At 35.6% G+C, this 11,737-nt stretch overlaps 1 protein-coding gene across 2 annotated transcripts; it reads left to right on the top strand.

Moving 5' to 3' along the window:
• Nucleotides 1-502: 502 nt before the first annotated feature.
• Nucleotides 503-5,507, top strand: LOC114385690. Of its 2 annotated transcripts, XM_028345714.1 has the most exons (9): nucleotides 503-861; nucleotides 949-1,089; nucleotides 1,587-1,814; nucleotides 2,652-2,859; nucleotides 3,298-3,434; nucleotides 3,559-3,624; nucleotides 3,753-3,833; nucleotides 4,819-4,885; nucleotides 4,968-5,507. In XM_028345714.1, exons 1-9 carry the CDS (start codon nucleotides 587-589, stop codon nucleotides 5,265-5,267), a joined length of 1,503 nt encoding a protein of 500 aa, XP_028201515.1. In that variant the 5' UTR covers nucleotides 503-586; the 3' UTR covers nucleotides 5,268-5,507. The 2 variants fall into 2 exon arrangements, with proteins under 2 accessions (XP_028201515.1, XP_028201517.1); XM_028345716.1 differs by lacking the exon at nucleotides 3,559-3,624 and having other exon boundaries at nucleotides 504-861.
• The last annotated feature ends 6,230 nt before the right edge of the window (nucleotides 5,508-11,737 follow it).

Here is an 11,737-nt window from a genome sequence, read left to right as displayed (position 1 = left end):
TAGAAAAAAATATTTTTTGAGAATGTTTTTTTAATAAGTTTTCAACAAAACTTTTCCATAGGGTGGGGAAAATCTTATTTTTTTAAGTTTAGTTTTTTTATTATAGTAAAAATATCATCCTATTTTTTATTAAATTATATAATATGAAATAATTAAAATAATCAATAAAATTATGCGTAATTCTCTGATTCTAGGAAATTTATTTAAAAGTTTTCAATAATTAATGAAACAAATTTTATTCATTTTCAGAAAATATAATTCCCATAATTTATGATACACATGAATCATGACGATGGACATGAAAAAATTTATCTTCTATATCCCCTATGTATCTTATAGCACAATGGGTATTCATCCAACATTTTTCAATAAAATATAACCTTTGACATGTCATTCATTAAGGAGTGTGCAAAATGGCTAGCACCCGAAACCACACACGTGTCACATATTACGCCACCCTCAAGGAGAAACGCCAATTAATGATACTATTACTACTCACTCTACTTTCGCATCTTTATTCCCTTTCTGTTCACTCTTTGAAATTACTTCCCCCCAGCCCACACTCCTCCATTATCCCTCCGCCGCCATGTCCCCGTCCTCCGAACACCACGGCGGAAACCATCGCTTTCCCGGGGAAGAAATCAACGGCTTCGGCAATGGCCAAGCGGAAATGTCCGCTCCTTCCACGGCCTCCTCGTCAGCGGTGCGCTGCATCGTCGACTCAATTCCGTCGAAGGAGCGGGAGAAGCTCCGGAGAATCCTCGTCGCCTCGGCGAAGGGTTTCTCAATCGGAGCCGGCCTCAAGGGAGGCCTCGCTCTCTTCGCGATCTTGGCGCGATTGACGCGCAAAAAGCCGCCAAGGTAAGAAAAAAATATAAAAAAATTAAAATGGCTTTGTTTTAAGTGCTTTATCTCGTTTACTATAACTGGCGTGATTCGTTCGTTTAGGAAGGGAATTGTGGTTTCGAACGGCGAAGCGATTGTGGCGGCTCTGAAGGAAACGCTGAGATACGGTTTGTTTCTCGGAACCTTCGCCGGAACGTTCGTGTCCACCGACGAGGTTATCGGTGCTCTCGCAGGTCATCGCAGGCATGTTCTCTTTCTCTGTTGCTAAAATGCGCATAACACTCTGTAACGAGATAGGTCTCGTAGAAGTTAGAATTGATTCAAAACTCGGTGTTTCGAATCTTGCATGTTAGTGGCTGTTAATTGTGATTTGAGTCGCATAATTGAATTATGCTCTGTTTGTATAAAGTTTTTAATAAGCGTTAACTTGTTGTGGAAGAAAATAAAAAGTAAAACGAATTGAGTTTTCTGTAAGTTAAAATCATGTTATGTCCATTTTCCTTTTAGAAAAATTAGATGAGAGAATTTTTTTTATAAAAGTTGAAGTGGATAAATTAGTTTTAATTTATGGAAAAATTTTAATTTGTTTTTTCTTCTTTTATAAGTACTTATTGATTATTGATAAGTTATTCCAAACACGGTCTTAGTTAGTGTCTTGTGATTTAGAGTTGTTGTTGTTGTTTAGTTTTATGGACTAGAAATGGTGGTGGTGATTGGGATTTTGTGTTGTGGTTGTTCAGGACAGCAAAGTGGAGGGCTCTGGTTGCCGGGGCGGTTGCAGGGTTGTCCATGCTTCTAACGGGGTTAGAAGATCAGCATACGAGTTTGGCCATTTACATTCTCATGCGTGCAGCTGTTTTGGCGTCTCGTTGTGGGATTAAGAGCAAACGATTTGGGAAAATCTGCAAGCCTCTCACGTGGAAGCATGGTGACATTTTCCTCATGTGTCTATCCTCCTCACAAATATTGTATGTGATCATGTTACTCACCCTTTCTCTCTCTCTCTTGGTAATTTTTACTGAGGAAATTGTTATATTGTTACTTTTTTTTTTACATGATTGTTGCCCCCTCCCCTTGTTTTTTAGCTTAGCATCTCTTTTGAATAAGTTATTTTTTCCTTCAATTTTTATGGCCTGGTCTTGTGATTTTATAAACATAGCTTTATCTGATTTGATGGCCTCATACAGTTTAAGGTTGTTGGATGATGTGGATCCTGGTTGTTTTGTTCAGTTCATGGATAAAGCATGCCTGTACTTGATATAAATAGCTACCAACTGTGATGCATTGTTATATGAAAATGCTTATATGTGCACTCCAGGAAAACCAACTGTGTGAGTAAATTTTTGTGATTGCATATATATGTTTGCTCAATGCTTGTTACTGACTACATAATACAATGTGGTCCTATAGCAGTATGGTCAATAAAATGATATTGGATAAATAGTAAGCTTATATGGAAAGGAAGAGAAAAGAAATCATACTGATAAACCTGTTGCCCACCTCAATTTTTTTCTTGATAACCCTTTAGATTTACCTCATGACAAATGTTGCATTAATTTTGATATAGAAAGAGAACTTTGGATGCCAATTAAATTGTTGAATATATGTCTCATTTACAGCCATGATAGTGTCCACACAGGTTCACCCTTGATAGTTTCTTTTTTCGGCTATCTTTCTGGGACTGAGACACTTTATGTCCTTCTTCCCTCTCCCTCTTGCCTTTCAATAATAATTAGAATAATCTTTTCTTTCTTTTTGTTTTTTCAAAGAAGGATGAATGATAATGGAGAATATTTTGGTTTCAGGTCTGCTTATATATTAAAGCAAGACAGTTTGCCAGCTTCATATAAATCCTTTCTCAATAAACATGGTGGAAAGGATCTAGTTATCTTACAAGGTGTAAAAGATATAGCTAGTGGCAAGCCTTTCACTAATTTGGGTGCAATAGAGAAATACTACAAGACCATGGGTGTCAATGTGAAATTAGACCCAAATATGAAAGTCCCATGCTCGGTATGAAATAAGGATTTATGTGATTGTTTTCCTTTTATTCGCCATCAATAGTTGTAATTAACCTATAGGAAATAAATAGTAAACTTGGTTATTGAACACCATGTTCATTATAAAATTTGGAAGCTGAATTTGTTTGCACCATAACTGTAACATCAATTTTTTCATTGTAATTGAATTTTAGGAATTGTGGCTTTTATCTTATGACAAATGCTAACTCATTTGATTAGGGAATTTAATTAATGTCTAGACTTTGATCGAAGACCTATCAAAACTATGCATTAAGTTTAATCTAACTTGTGATATTGAGCTGTGTATTCTGCAATCTCAGTTTGAAACATGTCATCTACATCTGTTCAATAGTTAATTTTGCAAGGCAGGATAGAAAAATTGTGATTTCTGTCCCTTCTTCCGGCTTCTAAAATCAATGGTATTTTGCAGATTGTACATGGGAATCAATCATGCAGCGGACACATCCTTTCGTTTCTCGTTCAAGCTTACCAAAGAGCACTACCTGTTTATCTTCCAGTTTACCTAATACCTGCACTTATAGTTCATAGAAAAGGACTTTTAAAAAGGTGATCATCCAATAGGAATGCATAGCAACCAGTTTACACTTCACCTGATCCTATGTGGGACTTTTACAAAATACATGTTATATCAGGATTTAATTTCTTTGTAAACCTTGATCAATGTTATCAGTGGCACATATGCTGGTTTTGTCATGAAAAGGGCTTCCTTGGAGGCTTGGACAATTAATTATTCCATGTAATATTTCACCAAACACTCAACTTTAGCACAATATAATCATACTGCGTCATATAGTCATGACATATTCAATTTGAAATTATATTGTTTTTGATCTTATTGCCCATTATCAAAGTGCTTATGTGCAGGCCTTACACAATATTAGCCAAGGGTCTTTTTGGCACTGCAAGATCAAGCTTGTTTCTGTCTGTGTATTGTGCTTCTGCTTGGTTAGCATCAAAAACTTGTTTCATGCACTACTATATTGTTACTGCTAAATTTGCTAGATTTTGCGTTGTTCGATATTTCCGACTGTGTTAAAAAAATGAACATGCTACCTGTACCTGTGTGGGATATGAGGGTCAATATGCTCAAATAAAAATTTGAGTTCAAATAAAAGACTTTGTAAGTAGTTCTTTTTATAAAAAAAAAGAAAGAAAGAAAAAAAAGCAGCTTCAGATATATAATGGTCAAACAGATACTGGTATCCAATTAATGTAACGGTTTCTTTTTCATCTTTATTCAAAAGATTTTCTATCATTGCTATATACCAGCTTGGCAGCTTCAATTTAAGTTATATGGTTTTCTTGAGAGAGGAAATGAGAACACCTGATTTTAAAAGTTACTGGTATCCAATTAATGTAACAATTTCTCCTTCTTATGTTCTATAATCTTTGTCTTTGCTCTTAGACAAGTAATGTAAAAGTAAACAATGCTGTTTCTTCATCAAACGGCTCATGATCTGATACCATAATATGAACCATCTATTCATTTGCTGATAACCCAACTATAATATGAACCATCTTCTCATTTGCTGTTCCTTGAACTAACTTTTAGGGTTGAGTTAGGTCTAGATCCATTTCTAATATTGTAGTAAATCTTCTATAACCCAGTGATCTTAAATGTTCATCCTTGCTGCCACATTTCTCTAATAAAAAATTGAATTTCAGCTTAGGTAGGTGGGCCTCTTTATTATCCATGATTCAAACCCTAAGGCCTTTTACATGAGGGTGTGTGTTAGAGATGTAATGTAAAACCATTCATGAGTTTTACTTAATAGTTCAAGCTTTTTGCAGTAAATGGCTCATGAGATATTCCTTTGCTAGCCTTTCTTCCTCTTATTCTTTGCAACACCTCATTGTTACTTTGACAGCATGAATTTTGTAGAAACTTGAAACTGACATGTATGACGTGGATGCATCTATTCTTCTTCAGGATGTGGACGTGCTTTCTTTTCAGGATTTTGAAAAGATGTAACATTCCAATGGTGGCCATGGGAACGGTATGTTGTTACTAACTGCATCCATTTGTTTTTATGTATCAACAATTTTGTTATAGATGCTGAACTTTGCATTATGGTGCAGTTCCCAACTGGCCTTGCATTGGCCATTGAGAAGAAAAGCAGGCGAATAGAAATATCATTATACTGCCTTGCCCGGGCTATCGAGAGTTTCTTCACATGCATAGCGGATGCAGGATATCTGCCACAATCAAGAAGGATCAAGAGAGCTGATGTTGTGGTTTTCAGCTTGTCAACAGCCATCATAATGCATTGTTATGCAGAGGAGAGGGAAGTGTTTAGATCCAAATACTTAAATGTCCTTGATTGGGTATTTGGTGTACCTCCTCCTCCTTGTGAAACCCCACGATGCAAAGATGGGTAGGCACAAGTGCTAGCCCAGAAGGGTGGGTATTTTATCTTGAAAAATTGCCCTTGACTTGGTAGTTTATACATGATTTTTTACCTTCTCAAATTCATTGGTGGCCTTGAACCTGAATTTTGCACCAGGAAACACACTTTCTAACGCATTATTTCCAGCACATTTTTTTTATTGGTTGTAATTCATGCGTTTCTAAATAATCAATGAAATTCTTTAAATAGAAACCCATATCATTTAATGTAACTTAGGTGATATTTACTCAATAATGGTAGTGTATTGGAAAGACTGCGTTGGAAAATACGCTTTCCATTTTAAAATATATGAAGTTTTAATATATTTTTTTTCATATTAAGTGATGTTAAGGGTTTAAGTAAAGCATTGAATATTTTATTCCATTTCTTACTTAATAGATAATGTAGTGAAATTAGTCCTAGGATAAAGAATTAGATAATACAGTAAGAATGATTTACTAATATTGTTCAACTCATCAAGTTATTTAGTATTTAAAATGTTTATGAAAAATCTTAAGCATAACTTATTTTAAAATGGAGAGTATGTTGATAACGTGTTTACGCGGTACATCAAATCGGATCCTCGTCATTTAGCAGCGACGTCTTGCAGCTTATGCGTTATTTAGGTTATTTTACATGGCTTTTGGTGGTTTAACATGTTTCTCTTATTATGTATTGAGTTGAGAACTAGAAGGATTATTTGAACAAGTAGGAGCTTATAGAAGGGTGGGCATAAACTCAGTTCCATTCTTTTTTAATTTTTTATTTCAAAATTGTAAATGTGGATTATTTTTTTTAGAGAAATCATAATATTATAATTTAGGTTTAATTTTATTATTCTTATTCTTAGTTGGTTTGTTTAATTTGATTTCGCAAGTTTTTTCTAAGTTAGTTATGTAATTTTATTTTTAAAATTAAGTAAATTTAATTCTTGTATCAAATTTCTTCCATCCTAATTCTAAAATTCTCATTTTCCTCTATCCACATATTAGTAAGATGTGATAATTTAAAGTGGAAAAAATGGGAGTTTTTTTTTTTTTTAGTGAAATGTTTAATCAATTTAATTAACTTAAATTTATGAAGATTGAGTAAAACAAGGTTTTAAGTATACAAAAAATCAAATATGAAATCAAATTTGTTTAATTTTAAAAATAGGATTTGATTTACTTAAATGAGGAATTAAAATCAAAGATAAATTATTATACTGATTGTCTATTAATAAAGTTCTTACATTGTGTAGCAGAATTTGAATCTTATGTTCTTATGAGACATGAGTTAAATTTTTCTCAACTGAATCAATCTTTATTAACCTAATGGATATTGTTAAAGTTGTGTTTCTGAGTATAATATCTGATAAAAGCATATTGAAAAAACAAATAGTAAATACTCACAAGTGGAGGTGCGAGATACTGTTTTAATTGTCTGGTGAATTTTTTTTTTTCTTTCAACTTTTCAAAGCTTTAAAATTTTTACTTTCTCTTTTAATATTATGTATAAATTAAAAATATTTTTGAATTATTCAGAAGAAAGATTATTAATCTATAAAAGGTAAAAATAACTAATTTTAGTAGTTAGAAGATAAAAAGGCCTATAAAAATTAAAAGAGAAATGATAAGGAAACATTTTTTTTATCTCATTAGATAAATAATTAATAAGTTAAATTAATCTTTAAATATCTATAGTTTTGATAGAACTTTAATTAAGTCTCTATCATTTGAGTGTTTTTCATTAAGTACTTCTAATTTTAAAATTTAGTAACTAAGTCCCCAAAAGACTAAAGTTGTCGACAGTGCAATAAAACTTCTATCAAGTGTTATTGATAGTTTTTTCCTATCTCCAAAAGAAATACATGTATTTGTCTTCAAATCCCTGAATCTGTGTATTATGGTTTTATGGTGAAAATGGAAATCATATAAAGGCTTTTTCTTTTTTTTTTTTTAACCTTCGTGTTCGGGTATGTGCCAAGTCTTATTTATCATTTACTGTCCTTGGTATTCTATTTTCGAGAGGCAATCAATGGCATGTTTGTCTTACCCATGGAATATGAGACCGACCATTAACAAGAGCATTCTCCTTTAAATAAAACATGCAAGTTACATACTAATTAAAATTAATGCTAGAATGTGTTGGCACGTTCTACATGGTCAATAACCATTCATATCATGCGTGCTTAACACAAAATAGTCTTAGTTTTTTTGGTAGAGAACCCTATAAAGGTGGTCCACCGTAGCCTCCACCATTGACTATAACTACAACTTTCTTTTTATATAAGATGAAGACATTAGAACCATCATTCAAGTCAAACTCCAGCTTCGGTTACTTGCCACTCTACAATATGCATAATATGGATGGTTTCCAACTGCAATGGCCCCTACAGAATAGTACAGTTCACTCGATTGATCCTCGGGAATGGCTATGGATTTTAACAACCAGGAGATGGTGCACAACCTTCATGCACAAAAAAGAAAGACATTTAGTACTCCTAAAATCACAACTCTTAAGTAAAAAATCTCTAGGTAATATCTTGCCACCAGATTCTGAAAACAATAATTATTTTTTCCTTTTCTGTCATGTGGGGTTGAGGAAGTAAAGGTAGGGGAGCACTTGTCTCGCCTAGATATTTTTATGACTTACAAGAATAAAAATTTATGACACGGAGGCACACTTACTATACGAGGTAATGTATGGATCAATATTCAAAAGAATTCCAGAGTCAAGGGAAATTGCCACATCTTAAGCAATTCTATATGTTTCAGCAAGTGGTAAAGAAGGTGGTGCTGAAGGATTAATATTAAAAAATCTAGATGATAGCAGCATAAGACCAAAACTTTCATTTTTAAAATATATATCTAACCCTGTAAATTTACAATGCAGATTGACAATAGTAATGTGCATTACTTTTTCTTTAAAATTACTACAATCATTTATTGGACTAAGGTCATATTCCTTACTAATAACAATGCATGCATACTAGTATCTTCCTTGGTAGTATTGAGTATGCTTGCATAGTATTGCCTTTTGAGTAATCATTACATGTAGTTGTTTGTTTAAGAACATAGAAGGTCCATAAGAACTCATGTTAATAACTTGAATGTCTTAACCAATTAAATTATTATAATATAAAACAATACACCTTCTAAATTGTACGTCCATACCAAAATTTGAAATCGGGACACATCTGGGTTGACGCGGCGAATGTGGTGTCGCAGACCTTACACATTGGCTTTGAGGATGAGCTTTGTTGAGAGGACAGGCAGGGGAACCTGCAAAACAAAGAACTACGATGATTAAGTAAAAATATGAATGAGGAGAAATAAGTAAGTATATGCTTATGAGAGAAAATATGCTTAAGCTCGAAGGGTGAGTGAATGAGATGTGTAGAGGGTTCGATGGAACCTAGTATTTATAAGAGTGGAGCGTGACTGTTAGGGATAAATACTAGTTTGTCGATGAGTAGTCTTGACAGGCAGAGGGTGACGAGTTTGTCGAGCCCCCAAGTGTGGACGAGTGTTGTCCGATGTTGGGTGTGGTAACCTCAACGAGTGTGAGTGAATTGCAAGTCGATGTGGCTTGTCAAGCCCCGAGCCTTGACAAGTATTGGCTGCCTACTTTTGTCAAGTTGTTCATGATGGACATGTCTTTGGTGTGTCAGGTAAGGTAAGTCGTCGAATTTGACAACTCTACCCTTTTCCTGACCGTTAGAGAGTGCATTGAAGACAGGGCGCTGAAGATATGGTGTAACATCTGCCTGCTGCTGCAAGTGTGTGCGGCGAACACACAGTACTCTTGCATACATGTCATTCGTAGAGTGGGCACGTACTAGAGTAGTGGTCTTACGTGGGTGGGGGAGCGTCGTGGTGTGAAATGGAGTGGACGTTTGATTTTGGGTCACTATTCACTCTCGGATCTTCTTTTTGTTTCCTTGCTTTCTCGCCTTCTTGCTTTTGTGCTTTCTCTTTCTTCTTTGTTCAATCTCTTAAGGTACTTCATCTTACAAAATATCTTCCTTTTTGCTTGATTCTACCATCGGTATGGGTGGCAGTGATTCTAGGGACTCGATTGAGTAGCTCATAATGGATCGAGAGGTCATCTCGATAGGTGGTTCCTGGTCAGAGGATACTTCTCGAGGTGCCTCCGACAGTGAGCTCTCCTCTTCGGAGAGGGTGAGGTCCTCACACTAGTGGGGGCACTATTCCTCTTCACAGGAAGGCACGACCTTCCACTACTGTCGGGGAGCTTATCCCGGTTACTGTGATACTCCCCCCTTATGCTTCTGGGGTGTGAGGAGAGGTAGTGGCAGTGGAGATGTTAGGGCATCTCCCTGTGTGCAATGTAGCCGAAGTGTTGGGTCGCTGTCGTCCACCCCTGCCGTCACTGGCTGTGAGTGAGTGAGGGATGATGTTTTGAAGTACAAGTTCTCTCTCACCTCGGCGGTGAGTGTCGTTGTGCTTCAACGCCAGGTGAAGCTGGCAAATCTTGAGGACTCCTACAATTTGGTCATTCAGGCTTGTGAGAGTGATGTCTTCTTGTTCTTGAGGGCGACACCTAGTCACATGGTTATCAAACTTTTGAGTTAACTCGTTAACTCTTACGAGTTTACGAGTCCACTTGTCCTTTGCAAGTTGACTCTTAAGTAAACTCTTTTTTTAGTAGACTCTGGGTAAACTCTATAAACTTTTAGTAAACTCGGTAGACTCTCGAGTTTACCACGGAGTCAAGAGTTAGCAAGTAAAAAAATTAGACCAAAATGTAAGTCATTTTTTATTATTTTTTGTCAGTTTAGCATTCAACATATCTTCATTTACAGTGTTATTCTCAAATACAAAATTCTCATCTTTAATAATAGCAAACTCTTGTTCTCTAATAACATCAAATCCTTGATGAGAATGACCTACCACTACTATAACCTCTACAAGTTATTGTCTAGTAGTGATGTATTATTACTAGACTTGGTTACTTAAATATTTTGAACTTTATGATTTACTATTTTGCTTTATTATATTGTTGAAATGTTTAATTAGTATGTTATTTATAGATATTTTGTTATTTTTTTTATATGAAGTAGACTCTTACGAGTCTACAAGTCGAATCTATGAAACTCTCACGAGTTTGCGTAAACTCTCGAGTTTGATAACCTTGCCTGGTCATCCCCCCTTCTTCTTTATGTACAAATGTCTGTTTCAAGTCTTGGGTCTCATTCTCCCCTTGACCGCATTCCAGTGTGCTTTGCTTTATCACTTGAATGTGGCCCTTTCTCAACTCCACCCAAACAGTTGGGCAATAGTGATGGCCTTTGAAATTCTATGCCCTTTCTTCAACATCCAGCCTAGTGTGTCGGTCTTGTTTTTCTTTCAAAGGAAATTATTTGGCAAGATTGGATGAGTCTCCTTGAACAACATGTCCAATAAGCTGTTTGAGTTTGATTCAAACCTCTTTTTGCCATTTTAAGGAATATTTTTTCAAGGTCTTAGCTATTGGTGTTGTGGTTGATGGTATGCCACTGATGTTCAACAGGGACAAGGAGCCTTGCTTCTCGTTCTATTGGTAGTCAGACCCTACCAGGTTCAAGTCATATGACAAGGATCTGCTGACCCTTGTGGAGAGGGATGACAAAACAATTTTGGAGTAACTGCTGGCCTCGCTAGACGCGTGGGCCATTCTGTCTCTTCCTTCAGTGAGTGATCCCTTCACTGCCTTGGATGGTAAAATGCCAAACCTTGTGCTCGTTTGTGTCTGAGGCCGGTGTCGGCTAATGACTAACACTTGCTTGTGTTGTTGTTGTTGCTTGTTTTGCAGGTATTATGAGTGATGTTGCAAATTACCCTTCGACGAGGGTGCGAAAAGGCCAAATTAGATGGGCCAAAGCATTTGTCTCCAAGGGAGAAAATGAGCAGAGTCGCCACCAACATTTATTTGAGAAAAAAGCTAGAAAAAACAAAAAAAAAAAATGTATGCGAGTTTTAAAAATGAGGGTTCAGGAGTTGTTTACGTATAGGGAAGGTATTAGCATCCCACGCGTCCGTCACAAGGGACAACAACCTTCAATTGAGTTTGCAAAACATGACTTCAAAATTGTGTATTTTCCCTTTTTATATTTCTTATTTATGGGGGTCGACAAGGGTCTTGCCCTTGCTCCTACGTATCCTCCGGTGCGATGAGAAATTCAAACCAACATAGTTCTTTAAGTCTGAATGTTTGTTGTGTTACATTATTTTTATGGTTTTTGAAAGATTGATTTTAATTACGAACAAAAGTCGTTTAAGGCGTTGGACCTTTAAACAATGTTTTAAGCTTTAAAAAGCGGAGAAAATCGTTAAGGCGTTGAACCTTGAAACGATTTCTTGATTTTGTTTATTAACCTTCAATTTGTTGTTTAAAGAGAACTTGCGGCACTAATGATCGGTTACAACTTACTTTACAAGAGAAAAGTGATTACCGATGATAGGAGAAGGAGATGAACAC

The sequence above is a fragment of the Glycine soja genome, chromosome 15 (assembly GCF_004193775.1).
Source record: "Glycine soja cultivar W05 chromosome 15, ASM419377v2, whole genome shotgun sequence".
NCBI lineage: Eukaryota > Viridiplantae > Streptophyta > Magnoliopsida > Fabales > Fabaceae > Glycine > Glycine soja.
Note: the sequence above shows the minus strand (reverse complement) of the source record. Positions and strands in the feature narration are given on the sequence as shown.